This window comes from Coenobita brevimanus, chromosome 87 (assembly GCF_032717465.1).
Source record: "Coenobita brevimanus isolate Jiangsu-jjx chromosome 87, ASM3271746v2, whole genome shotgun sequence".
Classification (NCBI taxonomy): Eukaryota; Metazoa; Arthropoda; class Malacostraca; order Decapoda; family Coenobitidae; genus Coenobita; species Coenobita brevimanus.
The window spans coordinates 15,129,976-15,151,362 of record NC_137040.1 but is presented as its reverse complement, the minus strand read 5'-3'; the positions used below and the strand labels follow the sequence as shown (position 1 = coordinate 15,151,362).

Sequence of the window (21,387 nt, the reverse complement as noted above, 5' to 3'; positions counted from 1 at the left end):
TATTTTATGAATGGAGGATGCCTTTAGGCACATGGACTAATTTTTTTCCTTTGTTTTTCCTTCCTCCATTCATTATAAAAAAAAAAAAAAAAAAAAAAAAAAAAAAAAACTACCTCATTACCTCCATGTGATCCATCAGTATGATGACTGCACAACATTTTCACACAACAAGCCAACAGCTGTCCAGCACTCAAAGTAGCTATAATCCTATGCAACAGGACATCTCCTTACACCATGGTTTGCAAATATAAATATTGTTTTTCCTCACAATAAAACAGACTCGATGATACACAACATGGTATGATTGTTGTGTCACGTGCGTAATCATGAATCATTTATGGCCACCCTGGTTCAGCCACAAAAATGTTACAGCAGTTGAGTCACACACTCACTAGACTCAGATGAACCACGTTTCGAGACACTGCACATCACACCTTCTAACACATATGCTCAACTACAGTTGTTCACCATACTGTATGACAAACATTAAGACTCCAACATTTATCCAATATACTGTACGTTATTGCATATGGAGTTACAGATCGCCTCAGAACATCTGTATAATCGCACCCTTCATCATTCTAAACAAAACACGGCAAAGTTTTGATACATGCCCCCCCCCCTACTTGTCCCCCCTCCCCTCCATTCCACCTTGCCTCACAGTCATCTCCTGTCAAAGAAACAATGGGATCCAATGGCATTACTATTTGTTTTCCTCTTTACCTTCCTCTATACAGTACATACATGGCAAACACTTGTATTTTCAAACAGTATGACTTGACAGAACATTGTTTCTGTGGATACTTGATACTGTAGCGGAGGGGAAGCTCTGCCGGGTCTGCCCATTCGCTTACTGTTACTATGATGTAAACAAACACAGTGGTGCCACATGTCACCAAACACACCACCCACTGTACTTGTTAGAAATGGAGGTAACTGTATCTCTCCACCACTATGGTGGGTGCTAGCACCGGTCTAGCAGTAACCTCTCATCCTTTCTCTGTCCAACTCTCTAATGCAAGAGTTAAAAGTTACTCTCTGTCTTTCATTTATACAACAGGTCAACTCTGGAACTGCTTCCTCTGTATTTCCTACTACTTATGACCTCCAGTCTTTCAAATGCAGTGTGTCCAGGCATCTTGAAACGAATGAATCTTGAATCTGGCTCTCCGTTATCTTGTTTTTATTTTTTTTTTTGGAGGAACAATCTTGCAAGCTTCTAGCTTTTGATTCATTCTTCCTTTAAAAAAAAAAAAAGAAGAAGAAAAAAAAAAGCCACAATAGCTTATACCAACAGTCCCTCCCAGCAGACATTCTGGTTACTGTGCATACAGTACAGTAATCTCTCAATTCTCTGTTGTCAAAATATCCAGCCTATCACAATATATGGCACTTTCTGCTCGGCTTTATTTAAACAACATCCGGTGAAATTAGGCAATATCCGGCTCAGAAACAGGAAGCAATCAATGGTACTATGCATTTTTTGGTGGTAACGCGTATCACTCGCCTCAGACACATGACCCAATCAGCACATAGGCAGACCACACAACACAGCAACACATGTCAGCCAATCACAATGCACTGCAGGGGCAGCCCACCCGAAGCACCATGCCAACTGTCGTCCTCTCATTTTCTCCATCGGATGCCATGTAGTGAGGGCGTATCTGTGACTTGTGCATTTGCAGTCCATGCAGTGGTTACCCCTCAGTGCTGTGACTTAGCCTGTGGCCCCCCATGTCTCGCTTGTTGCTGCAGTGCTGTAACTTCCCTTGTGGCCCTTCAGTGCTCTGACTACTGTACCCCAGTGCTGCGTGATGACTGAGTTTATGGCTTTTGTGATGGTGCCAACACAAGGTGAGTATGATTATGATTATCTTACGTAGTGTATTACTACTGTACTACATGTACTGTATCAGTACTGTACAGTACTGTATTTTATGCTTGATGTTAATCTCTTACTCATGGGTACAGTTTTTAGGGCAGAGGGGCATGACAGATAGCTTAGGGTGGAGACATATTATCCAGCTCATTGCCAAATGGATAGCCAACTGGGGGTACCAACACACTATCCAGCATTTTTGCAACATCCGGCAGGGGGTTTGGCTGAATTATGCTGGATAATTGAAAGATTACTGTGCTTGGTACTGAACATGGTGCATGATGACAAATTTGCATGATAACAGAAACACAGATCCTCCGAGATTTATCCTCACTGATCCCAGGCATCCCAAGCTCAAACCTCAATTTTCCCTTTTAAGAAAATTTACTACTAAAATTATACATACATGTTATTATGGTAGGTACTTGAGACACACATAGGCATGGTCAAGTTTATATATATATATATATATATATATATATATATATCATCATCATCATCAACCGGACCTCCTTTCCCACCCAAGGGCAGGGTGAGGAGTAGCAATGTCCAGACAGTCCAAAATTGCCCAAGCCAATGGGCCATGCTTTCATACACTCATCATTCAAGCCTCCGGAATCCTGGCTCTATCGGATATGCCAAAAACATTGGCTCTTATTTGTAACAGTAGACTAAGAACATTACACTATATATATATATATATATATATATATATATATACACTCAATCCTCGTAAATTGTGGCAATTTGGGTCTGGACCACTGCCACGATTTATAAATTCCGCGGTTTAAAAATTATAACTCTTATGTGAAAAATGAATTTGGGTCTGGACTTTGGCCAACCACCCCCCACAGCACCCTACCTACACCTATCTAGGCACCATCAAACACAAACATACAAATTTAGGAATACTGAGTGCATGTATTTAATAGAAATAAGCAATGTTAAGGGATCTCACCTTAATCCTATGACGATATTGCTTAAGTGAACGAAGTGGGGTGGTGTTGGGAAGAACTTAGAACCTCTCAGCATGAGGTGGGGGTGCTCCCTCATGCTGTTCTCCCTTCTCCAGCACCTCAGCCTCCCTCAGGAAGCCCTCAAAGTCTGCCTCAGAGATGACTGATGCTTGATGATGATGGTTGTTGGGTTGCGGTTATCAAATTGAATGCCACGGTTTACGATTCTCCTCGGAAAAGGCCCACTTCGGTGCCTAGATCCGTGATTTTCGTGACTTAACAGCGGTTTAAGGGTGCCGGCAGTCTGACAGCCACTTTGCCGCGGTTTACGAATCCATGGTTTATAAACACGCGGTTTACAAGGATTGAGTGTGTGTGTGTATATATATATATATACTGTATATATATATATATATATATATATATATATATATATGTAAAATCTTTCTTACTTTATGTCTCTGCATTTAAATTTTATGTATGTAAATATTATGTAGAACTGTTCATATTGCCACAACTGATCACACTACCATGTCTTCAGTGTGTGGTATTCTGTGACGCAATCAATACAGGGACTCACATCACACTCTGGTATGTTATAGGCCCATGGAACAGAAATGTGTTCTGGAACGTCGACCGCCTTTTCCTTGACAGATGTTCCGGAATGCTGACAACATTCAGGGGTTAGGAGGTTACAAGGCTAGAGAGTGGAGAGTTAGTGATTTCAACCACGTGGAATTAATTCCTTGAGTAGGGCCTGATCTTCAAACCCTTCAAGGCCATTAGAAACCACAGACAGTGCATCATCATTGTTGGCTCAGGTGCGCAATAACGATGCTATTTTGATGAAAAATATGCTATAATGACGGAAGTTCAGACTCTCATCTATCAGCGATAATGAAAACCAAGATAACCAAGTGCACTATAACCAAGGGATCACTGTATAGTACTGTACTTCTAAAGTCCACATGCAATAATATGCTTTATTCACTTATCACAGGTTTTGGTAGAAGTTTGTATAGTGGCTAATGACAGTACCTCAATAGGCTATTGCATGTCTGAAATTTTTTTGTTGCACAGCCAAGTGAAAGATATTGCAAGCAAACTAGTCCATTCTGCCTTGGGTTTATGGCTTCTTCCGTTGTTTCTCTCTGGCATTTAATCACTGCTTTTGCAATCTATCTATCTATCTATTGCCAGACGCCTCAATCCCGTTTGGGGTGGCCACAAACAAATTGCCTCCACGTCGCCCTGTCCCCTGCCATTTCACTGCCCTGCTCCCAACTCACACCCCCCTCTCTCATATACCTCTCCACCCCATCCCTCCATCTCATCCTCGGCCTCCCTCTCCCTCTTCCCCCCTCCACCTCACTCACATACACTCTCTTCGTCAGTCTTTCACCCTCCATCCTCTCCACACGGCCAAACCACCTCAGTGTGTTCCTCATAACGCTTCCTGTCACATCCACATCCACACCACAACGCTCCTTTATATCCTCATTCGTCAGCCTGTCTCTCCATGTGACTCCACAGGCTCCTCTTAAATAACACATTTCCACTGCTCTCTCTCTTGACTTGTGTCCTTCCAACAACATCCAAGCTTCACTTCCATACGTTAGAGTTGGTATCACAATACTGTCATGTAGTAACTTTTTCACTTCCATGCTCACTTCCCTGTTTCTTATCACTGCTTGCAATCTATAAAGATGGTAAATATTTCAGAACCAACAGCTGTCAAATGCATTCTTGCTAATCATCATAACTGCACACTAGCACTGCTATACTGAAATAAGATTGTGATGTCAAGACCAGTCACTGTTTGTTCGGCAGTTACACAAAATTTCAGCTACCTTAAGTGCATTCATTTACTTATGCTTGCAAACTTTAGCAAAAAAAAGCCAGTACTGAAGTGCTACTCACCATATTTTTAAAACACAAGGTGTACAGGGTCCATCATGGAGGGTTTCATTAAACAGTACCACTCTACTAAAGTTACATTAAAAAATCTGGCATGCCTTTGACTATGCTCTACAGAAAATAATTTTCCTTCATAAGTCTCTTAAAAAGATACATTCCTTGATTCTGCCTTTCATTATTGTATCTTTCCTCTAACTGTGCATGTTTTACAGTAGGGTCAAACAGTATTCTCAACACACAAGTGCAATTATAGCAGGAACAAATCAAGAAAGTGGGGATGAAAAAAATACTATTCAATTCCATCCTTAGGCAGCCATGCACAGTCTATCTATCTATCTATTGCCAGATGCCTCAATCCTGTTTGGGGTGGCCACAAACAAATCGCCTCCAAGTCGCCCTATCCCCCGCCATTTCACTGCCCTGCTCCCAACTCACACACCCCCTCTCTCATATACCTCTCCACCCCATCCCTCCATCTCATCCTTGGCCTCCCCCTCCCTCTTCCCCCTTCCACTTCACTCACATACACTTTCCTCGTCAGCCTCTCACCCTCCATCCTCTCCACATGGCCTAACCACCTCAGTGTGTTCCTCATAATGCTTCCTATCACATCCACATCCACGCCACAACGCTCCTTTATATCCTCATTCATCAGCCTCTCTCCATGTGACTCCACAGGCTCCTCTTAAATAACTCATTTCCACTGCTCTCACTCTTGACTTGTGTCCTTCCAACTACGTCCAAGCTTCACTTCCATACGTTACAGTCGGTATCACAATACTGTCATGTAGTAACTTTTTCACCTCCATGCTCACTTCCCTGTTTCTTATCACTGCTTTCAAAGAACCAGCAACCTTTCTTCCCTGCAGTAATTTTGTCAAACAAAACATATGCTTCATTTCTTTCAACAAGATTTCTGTTGATGCAAATGCGTTTTATGACAACATCATCTTATAGCACATTTGCATTGGCAGAAAAGATAAACTCTAGTTGACAGGAATGAAGCATTTGTTGGGTTTGACAAAATTACTGTGCTTGCAATCTGTACATTTCCATTGTATTATCTGCAAAACAGTTGAGTGCGAGTGAGGGATGGAGTGACAGTGGTCAGGTGAGAAAGAAATGGGTATGCCACAGTCGTTTACACAACTGTGAGCACGGGAGTCATGATAATTCTACTGTGCAACACTTCTTTCCAAATCATCACTTCACCAATATGTGCTCAAGATTGATTTCTTTAGGTTATTTGCCCATGTTTAAGGAATAAACCAAAGAATAATATTTAACAAAATGAACTTGCTGTGTGAATTTTGCACTACTGCAAGACATTGCACTCATGTGTACATCTATGGGATGTGTTTAAGAGGTTGTTTCAAATGGAAAAATGCTGGTGTGACCCTGGATAGGAGTGTTGTTGTATATACTGCAATGATAAAGCCTATATATAAAACTAAATACTGTATATCAGATATACAGGAAAAATTGGTAACTGGGAAGATAAATGCCCCAAGCTTCTATGTTAACTGGAATTGTACTACAGTAATCTAGAGAAACTATTTGGTACACATAAATTTGTTCATCATCATAATCTAATCCTGTGCTGCCCCATGAGAAACATAGGGGCCCAGGGCTAGGCAAGTTGGTACTGACATTTCAGATGAGAGTGACCAGCCTCACTCATCCCTAAGTGGCATTACGTGAGCAATAAACCCCAACCACCCCCTGGATATAAACCTGCACCAGCTCAATCCAACTGGAGCGTCTTAATTACCCACTAAACCACCAGGCGCCATAATTTGGTTATATGGTTACCACCCAGCATAGGAAATGGTTTCCTGTGTACACGAAACCATTTGGCTTGTCACTCAGTGTAGACTTACCTATTGGCAGAAGGAAGAGGAAAGAATGAAGGAAACAAAGACAGAAGAGGGGGTGCAGAGCCACCCATAGGCATAAGGAAAAGGAAAGAATGAATAAAAAAAAAACAGAAGAGGATGGAAGGAAAGAAGGAAGAAGAGAGGAAAGGGCAATCACCCGAGAGCAGCACTACATCAAGTGAGTGGATGGTGAGCACCCCCACCTACCACTTCCTTCCAGATATTTTATTCTCTCCCTTAATTGAAAAAAAGGTATGGATGATGATGATGAAGAATAATATGCCCAGATCAACTCCCCAGTCTAGAAGCATTGGATTCAAAGAGCACGGATGTCTGAAAGTGCGGGAACTGAATTCATTAACTTCAAAGTTTTCACGGGTACAGGTAGTATTCTTTTGAGGTACAGTACCTCCCAATGGTCTGGCATGACCTCTGTCCTGATGATGCCAACCTGGTGTACAGGTTGGAAATTAATGCCAGTAATATTTTTACAACTTCTATCTATATCTATCTATTGCCAGACGCCTCAATCCCGTTTGGGGTGGCCACAAACAAATTGCCTCCAAGTCGCCCTGTCCCCCGCCATTTCACTGCCCTGCTCCCAACTCACACCCCCCTCTCTCATATACCTCTCCACCCCATCCCTCCATCTCATCCTCGGCCTCCCCCTCCCTCTTCCCCCCTCCACCTCACTCACATACACTCTCTTCGTCAGTCTTTCACCCTCCATCCTCTCCACATGACCAAACCACCTCAGTGTGTTCCTCATAACGCTTCCTATCACATCCACATCAACACCACAACGCTCCTTTATATCCTCATTCGTCAGCCTGTCTCTCCATTTGACTCCACAGGCTCCTCTTAAATATCTCATTTCCACTGCTCTCACTCTTGACTTGTGACCTTCCAACAACGTCCAAGCTTCACTTCCGTACGTTAGAGTTGGTATCACAATACTGTCATGTAGTAACTTTTTCACTTCCATGCTCACTTCCCTGTTTCTTATCGCTGCTTTCAAAGAACCAGCAACCTTTCTTCCCTGCTGTACCCTTTCAAGCACTTCACCCTCCAAACCTCCATCCTTACTTATCACACTACCCAAGTACTTAAACGTACTCACATTTTCCAATTCCTCACCATTCAACCTCGCTATACATTCACTGACTTCACCTCTCTCAAAGACCATCACTTTACTCTTCCCTACATTCACCTTTAGATTCGGTTTCTTACACACTCTCTCAAACTCATCCACCAAGCCTTGCAGCCCTCCTTCGTCTTCACTCAACAACACAGTATCATCTGCAAACAACAGTACAGGGAGTTTCCAACAGTATCCTCTCTCACCAGGGCCACTCCAACATCCACTACCCTACCTTGTACCTCTTTTATTACCCCATCCATGTACAGATTGAACAACCATGGAGACATGACACATCCCTGTTTCAAACCAACTTTCAAAGAGAAAAATTCACTTAGTTCACCATCCACACGCACTGCAGCCTTCGCACCATTGTACATACTCTTCACAGCATTCAACAACTTCCCATCTACTCCATATATTCTTAACACTTTCCACAATCCTTGTCTATCCACCCTGTCATATGCTTTCTCCAAATCCATGAAAGCCGCATACAACTTCTTTCCCTTCTCTAGAAACTTTTCCACTAAAGATCTAAGAATGAATATCTGATCTACACAACCTCTTCCCTTCCTAAAGCCTCCCTGTTCTTCTCCAACTAATTTCTCTGTTCTTTCTCTAACTCTGTCAATAAGTATCCTACCATACACTTTTCCTATTATACTAAGAAGACAAATGCCCCTATGATTACCACACACTTCTTTTTCTCCTTTTCCTTTGAACAAGGGAATAATTATACCTAACTTCCAATCCTCCGGGACTCTACCTTCCTCCCAGGCCAATCTCCACATCTTCCACATCCATTCTACTACTATCTCTCCCCCATGCTTCAGCATTTCACCACACACTCCATCAATTCCTGGGGCTTTCCCCGATTTAACTTTCTTCATTGCTTCCACAACTTCTATCCTACTGATTTCTTCCTGTCTTCTCACCTCCCTCCTTCTCCCAGCCATTCCCCAGCCACTTATACTCACATTACTTCCATCCTCTACGTTCAACAATTCCTTAAAGTGTTCTCTCCATCTGCTCACTTTTTCTCCCTTCTCCACTAGTAATCTACCATTTTTATCTTTCACTCCCCTGCTAACTTCATTGCCACCCTTTCTGACTTTCTTTACCTCTTGCCAGAACATTTTCTTACAGTCCCTCCACTTTATACTCAAATTCCTTCCAAATTCCTCATCCACTCTCTTCTTACTCTCTCTTACTAATCTTTTCACCTCTCTCTTTCTTTCTACATATAACTCTCTCTTCCACCTCTCAACTTCTTCCACACCCCTATTTCTCATCCATTCATTGGATGCTTTCTTCTTTTGTGCCACAGCCTGTTTCACCTCTTCAGTCCACCACGCTGTTCCTTGCACCCCCCTCCGTCTTCTCTTCCTCCCACACACCACATCACATGCTGCACATATTTCTTCTGTAAATATCCTACACACACCTTCCACGTCTCCCATCTGCTCCAATTCATATTTGCCCAATCGTTCCTCCACTTCTCTCTTATACTCTGCCTTTTTCTCATCCTCTTGTAACCTTTCCACTCTCCTTGCAACTACTCCTTCCTCTCGTCTTTCCCTTCTTCTATTCCTCCATCTTACTTGAATTTTAATTCTGGCCACCACCAAGTAGTGGTTAGAAAGTCCACTCCCCCAGCCTCTATAAACTCTTGCATCCATTACACATCTTTGCATCCTTTCATCACCAACCCCCTCCCAGCACAAATGTCCACTAACGCACTCCCATTCTCATCTATCTCAGCAGTCACACTCCACTCACCAACTATTCCATCCACCTTCACATTCCCAACTTTACCATTCATATCACCAATCAAAAACACTCTCTCATTCCTTCCAAACTTTTCCATGCACACTTCTACATTACAACTTGCACTGTATTATCCCATGTTTTTATACATTTTTACGCTAATGTCGTGCATTATCGACAATGATTCAGTATTTATTTTTTTCAGTTGAACGATGACACTTGAGACTAATATTTTACCAGTGAGTTCCTATATATTTTGTGATATTTATCCACACCTTTAAAGGAAAATATCATAGGCAGTTTAAAAGTTCATTTATTGTAAGGATCCCTAAAGGGAGAAGGGAAAACGAGATGCCAGCTCTCTCTATGTTTTGATTTGTGAGGGGCAGCACCGCAGCCTCCTGCCTGGAGCTTTTCTTTCTTCTAGCCCCTAGTATGAGTTAGAGCATCAACTTCTGTTCCCCTAAAAGGTATATTAATTGTATTTTGCCTATGCCAGTAAAGTTTTGTAAGTGATATCTGTTCTAGAAACTGTTAAATATGAGAAGAGTACTGAGCAGCTCTCTCTGTGTGGGAAAGACAGAAAACAGCTTGTGTCAGCATTCTGACGCCCTGGGGTAAGGCTAAGTAGTCACATACGCCACCGTGATGCTAAAATGTGTGTTATAATTATAGAATAAGGTGACAAATCTTTATCCTATGCAGTATCATCCTAGCACCTGGAGGTTAGCTAGATCAAAGGGCAGCTGCATTATCTAATTTCTTGGAATATTCCTATGTAAAGTTTTATTTTTTTCACAAAGTATAATACTTTTATCTTATCATTTTGCTTGAAACTACCTGAAAGTTCTAACACTTTCGGGGGAACAAGTCTTGGAGCAAGTTTTGGATAAAAGTCTGGGAGTGGACTTTATTCAAGTTCTGGCAGAGCATTTTACTTCTGATACTGGGTCCAGCATGGCCATTGGCTGTTTTTGTACACAGTTTCCAAGTATTGCCCAGGTCTGGAACAAGTCCATTCTCCGTCTTATCATCTAGCATTTATGGAGAAGCAGCATATAAATAAAGGACCAATCTCTACAGTCAGGGTGTTTTGTAATCCTCCTGCATCACCCTATCCTCCTTCCCAGATTATCTGAAGGGTCAGTGCTACCAAGTACATCTTATACCCTTCTTCAAGTCATAGTGTGGACACCCCTTTAACCCCTACACCGCGGGCTTGTTTACCAATGACTTGCGTGTGCCGCGGGGTTATTTGGGCTCCGACAGACTCTCAAAAAATATTTGCCAAAAATCAGTTATTAGTCCTAGAATAATAAAATTACATATGCTTATGGCACATACCTTCAGCTTTCTCCTGGAATGATTGTTGAGCCTTCGTCGGTTACCGTAGGACTCGTGGAGACCTCTGAAGTAGGGTAACGAAGTCTCCACTTTACACTTCCCGACAACCCGTAATATGATTACCACAGCCAGATACAAACACTATAAACACTATTCTACAATTTTCAAGTAGTTTGGGATCCATACTCAAAAAAAAAAACACTGTGAAAGCAATGGAAATTACGAGCGCGTCTGATCGTCGCACTGGCACTAGTTCGCTCATGGTAGTCTGTCATTTATTATTCATAAAACCCCTCACACTTTATATTTCTATTACTATATAACACTTATATATATCTACAGTCTTTATCCATAAGTTTCCTTCAGTAGTATTAGTTTATTGTCACTGTAGGGATTCAATTTCTTTCAGTAAAATACGTAGCATTCACTTTCTCGTCCTGTATACTGGCATTGAGAGTGAATGTCACTTTCATCTTCACTCTCATAACTCATAGCATTCAGACATGCTAGAGTGAAACTTTCACTTTCATTACTCCTAGGGTATATACTCGTATTCTTATAATACTACTCATTTACATTTCTATTTACGTTCTCTATTTTATTTACGTTATTTACATTTCTATTTTATTTACAGTGTTATGCACTGTCACTTGAAATAACTTATAAAACTATTTTCCATTGTTCACGTATATTTACATTCATTACTTTCACTTGCTGTTTACACATTATTTACAATTCCACTTGCACTGTTTTACTCAATAGAAAGATCGTAGTCACTCTTTTATCAATTGTCAGCCCTTTACCTCTTTCCACACGAGGTTTAGTAGGGGGTAAAGGTCACAGAGCCATTTGCATGGGGGTGAAAAAAGGCCTTGAAGTCAGCAAGATGAAACATACGTCCTCTCATTCGGAAGATGAGAGTACACTGATAACGCAGGGGCCAGGCCAGCTAGCCTAGAGGCCTGCTTTAGGGGTTATTCAGAGTTACCAATATTACTTCTTGAAACAGCTAAGTCTAGCACTGATATGACTGGCAGGAAATCTAGACAATACATTATAAATTTGGTAGTTCCAGGTGAATGTAAATATCATTTAGGCTTCTCCCTTCCCTCCTTACATGTATATTTATTACCAAAATAGATTAGAGGCCTACTTAGGAGATATATAATCAGAGCTACCAATGTTAAATCTTGAAACAGCTTTGTGTAGCACTGATATGATTGGCAGGAAATCTAGACAATACATTATAAATTAGGTAGTTCCAGGTGAATGTAAATATCACTTAGGTTTCTCCCTTCTCTCCTTACATGTATATTTATTATGAAAATAGATTATACGGCATATTTCAAGGGGAAAAAAACAGCGAAAATTAGCAAACGAGTGCACGTGAGGTGTTGTCAGGTGATAATTAGCCAATTCCAGGTGTATGGCACTCTCACTTACCTGATTTCTTTCTTGTATATATTATTTGGTATAAGAATACGACATAGGGCTTATTTCAATGGATGAAATCAGTGAAAAATTCCAGGGAAGATTTACTTAGCGTAACATGGCCGGGCAGGCGAGAGGATAGGGTAATGGAGGGGGGGTAGGGAGGGGAGTCAAGAACGGGGAGAAATGGCTAAATTGTCAACAATGGATGGGAGTACAGATGAGATTAGGAGTGCTGACTAGTGTTGGACATTGTCAGTACTGATAGATGATACAAGCCCCCACTTGAAAGCCCGGGTGAATTCAAAATAACACAGAATCACAAAAGCGACGCCCCGCGGTATGATCCCTTGCTCCCAAGCGTCACGAAAGTGACGCCCCGCGGTTAAGGGGTTAAGTTAGGTCCATTTATTATTTTATTTTAGAGTGGATTACTCATTAATCATTCCTCACCCATTTCATGTATTCTTAAACTTTTTTTTTTTCATTTAAATGTACTGGTCATTTATTATTATTATTTTTTAAGTGGGATTTTGGTGGTTATTTTTCCACCAGTACTTCTGTTGACCAGTACACTACAAGCAAACCCTGGTTTAACGATGCAATTGGTCAAGTAAAAACCCATCGTTAGATGGGGTATTGTATCGCGGGGTAGATTTAACATGTACTGTATAGGGATGTGTTTTGAGTCTTGGGTTCCCCCCCCACCCCAACCAAGTCCTAAACCCATTCAAATGAGTCTAAAAAAAAGTTTAAAGCCGATCTAAATGGCCTAACAGCTGTAAATGAAGCTAACCTAAAACCAGTGCCTGTCTCACGTCTACCCAGTCAAGGTCACTGGAGAATGCGATCAACCAAATCGTATGCAAACTCGGTAGAGAGGAAGAAGCAGCACTGTATACAATCCCACCATCAGACGGTCTGGGGACAATTAAATAAACATCTGTTATGCATAATAATAATGTATGAATGACAAATAATCATTCATGCATAATAATAATGTATGAATGACAAATAATCATTCAAGGTGCAAACTGTTATGAAGGAGAATCGCTGATGTTTTGACAGAGAATTCTCTTGAAAGGAAATATTCTCGATGATGCAATTGGGATAGCCTTTTCAATGGTCCCCCCTTGTGTCGTTTTAGTTACTGTTCTGGCCGCTGACCTCCTTTATTTTCTTCTCTCTTATTTTCCAACATTTATTTAGAAATTCCTTTGTAATTTCAAAGCATTTTCCCTTGAACAGCCTGAATGTAAATACATGATTTATCGATCGATGATGCAATCAGGATAGCCTTTTCAATGGCCCCTCTTTATGTTGTTTTAGTTACTGTTCTGGCTGCTGAGCACCTTTATTTTATTTTCTCTCTTATTTTCCAACATTTATTTAGAAATTCTTTTGTTATTTTCAAAGAGTTTTCCCTTGAACAGACCGAATGTAAACACATGATTTATCGATTGGTGTTGTGATCAGGACAGTCTTTTCAATGGCCCCTCGTTATGTCGTTTTAGTTACTGTTCATATATGGAGCAGATGGGAAGTTGCTGAATGCCATGAAGAGTATGTAAGAAGGTGCTAAGGTTGCAGTGCGTGTGGATTGTGAACTGAGTGAATTTTTCTATTTGAAGGTCAGATTGAAACAGGGATGTGTCATGTCTCCATAGCTGTTCAATCTGTACATGGATGGGGTTATAAAAGAGACACAAGGGGCAGTGGATGCTGGAGTGGCCCTGATGAGAGAGGGCAGTGTTTGGAAACTCCCTGTACTGTTGTTTGCAGATGATACTGTGTTGTTAAGTGAAGATGAAGGGGAGCTGCAAGGCTTGCTGAACGAGTTTGGGAGAGTGTGTAAGAATCAGAATCTAAAGGTGAATGTAGGGAAGACTAAAGTTATGGTCTTCGAGAGAAATGAAATCAGTGAAAGTACAGTGAGGTTGGATGAGGATGAAATAGAAAATATGAGTGCGTTTATGTACTTGGGTAGTGTGATGAGTAAGGATGGAAGTTCAGAGGGTGAAGTGCTTGAAAGGGTACAACAAGGAAGAAAGGATACTGGTTCCTTGAAAGCAGTGATAAGAAACAGGGAAGTGAGCATGGAATTTAAAAAGTTACTGCATGACAGTATTGTGATACCAACTCTAACACATGGGAGTGAAGCCTGGACCTTGTTGGAGGGATGGAAGTCAAGAGTGAGAGCAGTGGAAATAAGTTATTTGAGAGGGGCATGTGGAGTCACATGGGGAGACAGACTGAGAAATAAGAAAGTGAAGGAGCGTTGTGGTGTGGATGTGGATGTGATAGGATGCATTAGGAGAAACATACTGAGGAGGTTTGGCCATGTGGAGAGGATGGAGAGTGAGAGACTGATGAGGAGAGTCTACGTGAGAGAGGTAGATAGGGGGAGAGGGAGGGGGAGGCCAAGGATGAGATGGAGAGATGAAATGGAAAGGTATATGAGAGAGGGTGGTGCGAGCTGCGAGCAGGGCAATGAAATGACGGGGGACAAGGAGACATGGAGGCAATTTGTTTGTGGCCACCCTTTACGGGATTAAGGCATCTGGCAACACATAGATAGATAGATAGATTTAAACTTATTATTATGTATTCCACGATAGGTTAGATGTTCAATGGTCCAACACGAAATATTCTTTGTTGAGTCATCTAGTTGTCCACACTGTTTTGTACTTCGTCTGATGGGCGACAATCCATACCCCAAATGACAGTACTCACTCCACCTATGACTAAAACACATTAATCTAAGTCTAAAAACAGTTTATAAATCACCCTAAAAACAAAATTAAGTCTAAAATACCATGAAAATTGGTAAGAAAAAAAAGAAATAAAAACCCACTGCAAAACTTGAGGTAGGCCTATGATAGACAGGGGTAGGGTGGTATTTCTATCCCCATCACTATTCCGGGGTTTCCCTGTACAAAACTTTTAGTGTATATACTTTGTATCAGGTACTATATAATGTGTTCACATAGTTATGAGCTCACCTGGTGTATCCCAACATGGCTGCCAGATGTAAAAGGGTGAGGCCATGCAGTTCAGGCAGGGTGGCAGCAAAGCCCTGGTCTACACTCAGCCACTGTTTTGCACTCATGCGCTGGCAGTATGAGATAACACGCTCCTGCACACACAAAGAGATAAAATTATGATTAGGGTGTGGCATTTTGTGTATTTACAGATTTACAGTATTTTACCTAGCTAAGTGCTCTGCTTACAGTATAACATACAAACACTGTGATGATGTATAACTTCAGTTTTGGAGAGAAGTGCTATAATAAAGTAAGGAATGAGAAAAAAGTGCGAAAATGTAAGAGACAGAATGATGTAAAGGGCAAAAATCCATTTTTCACTCAGTGACAGAATTTGGAGGCACCACCCATGAAGAGGCTTCTAGCTACTTTTGAGAATCAGAAAAGCTACAAGAGGTATGGCCCAAGATTCATAGGCAAAGACAGGGTGCAATGCTTCATATCTCCAGTAACAATGCCTCATGTGACATGATAACGTTCCTCCGATGTCCTTAGTGTCTTACCCATATGCCTGGGCAAGCGCTTGACTAGGCAACTTCACCCCTATATGAACATGCAGGCACCACTCTCATTTGAGAATGTGGGGCTTCCCTTGTGAAGGTGGTCTTACCTGGTGTAAAGTGGGAAAGAGGAAGGACATAACTCCCTTGGGTAGGGGCTGGGTGCCACCAAATTCACCTGTCATGAATAAAAAATTGGTCCTTAGCCCTAGAAGAACCTGCTTTGTAACTCTAAATTCTCTCATTTGGAAGCATCCTTCACGATGATTACCAAAGATAGTTCAAGAAACAGCAGTGAAGAGGCAGCTCCAAAAGTCATACACCTGGACAGCGACAGGAAAGTAAGTTTAAGTTAAAGGGGTTGACATCCTCTTGGATGTTACACCTGGAGCTCTGGCCAGAGGGGCCCATAGTTTCAGGGTGGCATGTGAATGGTGGGACCTCAGATGTATGTCCAGGCAGAGAAGCACATTCTGAATGTGCACCCTGGTGTTACAACAGTTCCCTACACAGATATCACACCTAACTTAATGGTCCTGACTGGAGAGACCGTGTCCACTGTCCAAGTTGGTACCAAAATGACTTGTGCTGGATGTGATGCTACAGTAACAAGACTCACCTCTACAACAATGGGTAAGGGGTGATCAGAATGACAAACCCTGCATTCCAAACCAGGATGGGGACAAGATACCAGCAATGACAAACCAACCACTCCTTGTAAAGTCAGGAAGTGCTGTCCCAGGATGAGACTGAAAGAGGTATGCAAATACCCCTGAATGGCAGTTCATCCTCTTCTTATCCAAAGCATAACAACAATTTAAAAAAAATGAAAACAAAGCATAATAATGTATAAAATGCACAAATTCCAAGAAGAAATAATAAAAGGTATAAACCCTCAACCCCACAAAAAAGATTAAACCTAGAAAAGTGAAAATTGCTAAACAGAACCTGGATGCAGCCACAGTATTACATAGTCTTACAGATGAAAAGAAAGCACAAAGAAAAAGAAAATCATGGGCAAAACAAGAATGTTTACCCTTTACCAACTAAGCATGCCAAACAGGGGAAGGAAAAGACAGAGAAACTGGGAGAAAAAGGAAGGAAAGAACCAGGAGCAGCTACCATGCCATAACATACTCATAAATCCCTTAAAATTCAAGTCAGACGGGGAAAGAGACCTCCTCATATACTGTACCACTGACTGAAGATGAACAGTCTTGAGGACAATGGGAGGCTCTATGGTGCAGCATATCAAGAAAAAGACAATATAAAACAAAGGAGGGGAGACCAAACAGATGAATAGTGTTGAAGACATTAAATGTGAAAACTGCACATTCATGATAACCAGGGTCAGAAGCAGGGAGATGCACACAAGGGTATTTAACCCACTGAGTGAAACATACTTTTCAGTTAGTAAGGTGGGTGACTGCTACATAATTTTCAGAAAGGGAGACTAATTTTAAATGTTCTGTGGTTGCAGTCAGTTTAAAACATTGGCAGCTGACTATGTTACTGACAAACTATATACTACTGTACTGCATAAATAAAACTCATTTACCTCTGGCCTAGAGGGAATTGAGGGATTTTACATTTATGCAGCAAGTTCTTATAACAAGTTGCCTTATTTTACATCCTTTTTGCAATTAAGTTCACAACAAATTACATTAAGTTGCTGGACAGAGTTCCAATACTACATGTAAAGCTGATCTGCCAGTTTCTTCTATTTTTTATACTGCCAACTGCAGAGAAAAATGTTTGACAAGTTATGAGACCCTATAGAAAGTACTGCATTGACAATAATGGTCTCATTCCATGGCATTCCTTGTCCTCAAGTAATGCAGATTACCAGGAAGGGAAAAATAACTTTGATGAAAAACACTGGCATCAGCACTTAAAATCTGTGGATCCTCCTGACAGCAACAGTGGCTTGGCCAGCAATGGCATAAAAAAAAAATACTGCTCCTGGCACTTGGCAAAGCAGAGTCCTTTGTTTTCATTCTTGTCCAAGCACCTAGTTGAAGCCTATTTCGAGAAGGTGACTTAAGTTGTTAAACTCTGACTCTGCTAGACTTGTGTGTGCATTCTGGAATGTAACCACAGATTCCTGGTGTACCGAGACCCCATGGATCAGCAGTGGGCTTTGCTTCTGATTTAGTTTGCGTTTTCAGGGTAACCTTCATAGTTGTTCTTCCACGTAGTGGCAGCCTTTGGGATGTTTTGTTTTCTCCTTTTTTTCCTCTTCTCCTTTCACCTTCTTATGTTTCCTCTGATTCTGAGCTTCCTTCTTTACTTCTGTGATGTCTTTGTTTCTTCTGTCTTTTATATGTTGTATTTTTTAGTGTTTTATGGTCTGCTGCTCCACATTACCCTTTTGTGCAAACACAATCTGGGATGTCAGACTGGTCTAACTTGTGTAGCATGTCACCACTGTTTGCAATGTTCCTTCTGTTAGTGTCTGCCCAGTAGATAGGGCACGTTATGTGTACCAGTACCTTCCCTCTGTTGAGATATAGTCTTACTGGCATGCCCCTTGTTCTTTTGAGTGAGTTCTACGTCCCACAAACATTACTGTGAGTTAGTGTAATCTTGGTTTCTCCTGGTCAAGGACATCATACCTCCAGGCTGAACATTTCTCACCTGACTGAGTCTAATGCAGCTCTCAAGTGATCTGTGCACGATCCCACATGTTCTTTCTACCTGGAGGCATTTGAGGATATGGCCTTGTCTCCCATCCTTTTACCAGCAGCACCATTCTGTAGTGCAACCCCCTTGTTTCTGAGACTGTTCTATGGACATCCCACACCACACCAAGGACAGCTCACTTCTCCCTAAGGGATGGTTCAGTCACAAACTCCCATCTGGGGTGTGCTAATCCAGAAATCCAGCAGGCACTACATTCGGCAACACAATTTATGCTGTCCCTCATTCCTCATAAGTCCTGCTCATCCTTCCACCCCATGGCACTTGAGGTATTATGTTTCTCTCAATGCACACCCCACTTCTTACTGCATCATGCAATAGGCCATCCTCTTGCAGAGCTGTCCTACACTTACTGTACTTGCCTTGGTGTTCCAGGTGGTGACTGAGAGGTGCTTTGGTGATGGGAGTTCAATCCCCAACTGGGATAGGAAACAACTGAAGATTTAAATTTCATTAAAACCCACTTCACTGATCTACTACAAGACCCATCAACATATCATAACAAAAAAACACCAACACCAAAACACCAATCTGGAATGAGACAGCCCTGGCATGCATTCACTATGGATGGTCGGTGCTAGCACTGATGTAGTGACATGTGAAGAAGTGTTGTACATAGGATCAGGGAATGGGCTGTTAAATCTATGTTCTGTTAAAGCCATTAGAAAAAAGAAATTCTTGCTCTTCCATTCAGCTTCTTGCATTTTGCTATCTCCACTGAGCCTTAACCACTCTACCACAGCACTATGTTATGGTAAAATGCATTGGTACTGTCTTACTAAGATACTCTGTCCTCATCGAGGAATGTGGAGCCAGGGGGATCAAGTCTGCTCAAAATAAATCTTTCATTGCTTCAGTGGTAATCAGTCGTACATCCCTCTCATTCTCAGTCAGAGATGATGTTCAGTGTGCCATGAGGATATCCCTTTTGTTTACCATCACAGTCAGGCTTTTGTATAGCTCCTTGCACTCGGTTGAGAATCTTCTCATTGTCTATCCCCCAACTAATATTTTGATATTTAGAGAAGCATGTCACATCCTTCATATATGAATTCTTATATATCCTTTTACAGTGAAAGACTACTCCCAGCAACCTAGGCCTTGTCAGTTCAAACTTATCTATCACTGTTGTTTTCATAGCTTTCTACGTTCAAAACTGGAGCACTATACACACTCAGTGTCTTTACTCGCCAGGCAGATTTTGCTCACTAACTTGTGATGAATTTTGACTGTCCAATGTGCTGGAAACAAAATAAGTCACTCACCTATTCCATTTTCCTTTTCAGTTTACCTCTGCAATTCTTATATATCCTTTTTCAGTGAGAGACTACTCCCAGCAACCTAGGCCTTGTCAGTTCAAACTTATCTATCACTGTTGTTTTCATAGCTTTCTACATTAAAAACTGGAGCACTATACACACTCAGTGTCTTTCCTCGCCAGGCAGATTTTGCTCACTAACTTGTATTTACCTATTTGTATTTACCTATTTGTAGTATACAGGAATTGAGCAATGCTCGTATTGTCCTGTCTCCATATCCACATTTATCAAGTCTACCTTTACACACATGAATGTTTTTCTCATGCACCACCTCTTTGTCTAAGTCATTCCAAATATTTAAGAATATACTTAATTGTGATATACACGGAATGTACTATGCTCGTGGGTTTCCGTCGCTGTTTCTCAATAAGTCGAATTTAACTTTAAACTCGTTTAAGTTTTTAGACTGGACGATCTCTTTGTCCAGGCTATTCCATAAGTCTATACTTCTGTAAGGAAAGCTATATTTCTTGATATCCTTCAAGCAGCTTGACTTTTTCAATTTCATTCCATGTCCTCTTGTTGCTCTCTTATCCCATACAAACAGATCTTCTTTGTCAATTTTATCTACTCCCACCATGGTCCTGAACACCGCAATCATGTCTCCCCTCTTTCTCCTTTCCTCTAACGAAGGCAAATCCAGTTTTTCCAGCATCTCTCTGTATGACAGGTCTGTCAGACTGGGGACCATCTTGGTTGCTGTTCTTTGTATTCTCTCAATCTTGTTTATATCTTTCTTTTTGTGTGGGCACCACACTACCGCTGCATATTCTAACCTGGGGCGGATCATGGCCACTATCAATTTTTTCATCATTTCTTCGTCCATATAATGAAATGCTACTCTTATGTTAGTCAAGAGCTTATAAGTCTCTCTAACTATCTTGTTAATGTGCTTTTCTGGTGACAAACTATCTTGGACCAGCACTCCCAAATCTTTCTCTTCTCTCCTTTTTGTGATTAATTCATTACCCAACAAATAATTCAGTGATGGTCTCCTGGTACTTTTACCCATTTCCAATATTTTACATTTCTTTACATTAAATTTCATTTCCCACGTCCGGCTCCAATTGTGTATCCTATCCAAATCCTCCTGCAGTATTTTACAATCCTCCTCAACCTCTATCTTCCTCAAGATCTTTACATCATCAGCAAACAGACTCGCATAACTGTTCACTCCATCTACCATATCATTTACGTAAATCAGGAACATTACTGGCGCCAACACTGAGCCTTGAGGGACTCCACTTGTTATTTCCCTCCATCCAGACATCTTTTCCTTTATTACTGTCCTCATTTGTCTGTCTCTCAAAAAGTCTCTCATCCATTCCAGAAGTTTCCCCTTTAGTCCTCCTATATATTCTAGTTTCCACATTAGTCTCTTATGAGGTACCTTGTCAAAGGCCTTCTCTAAGTCTAAGTACACACAATCCACCCAACCATCTCTCTCCTGTACCACATCAATCGCTCTTGAGTAAAAGCTCAACAAGTTTGAAACACATGACCTTCCACTTCTGA

General features: G+C 41.3%; 1 protein-coding gene across 1 annotated transcript in view; it reads right to left on the bottom strand.

The window, feature by feature from the left end:
* Positions 1-21,387, bottom strand: part of Camta (Calmodulin-binding transcription activator) — a 1,827,966-nt gene that overhangs the window by 938,744 nt on the left and 867,835 nt on the right. The window contains exon 19 of the mRNA XM_080281035.1: positions 15,312-15,445. Within this exon, the coding sequence (XP_080137161.1) occupies positions 15,312-15,445 (134 nt within the window). The remainder of the gene's footprint in view (positions 1-15,311; positions 15,446-21,387) is intronic.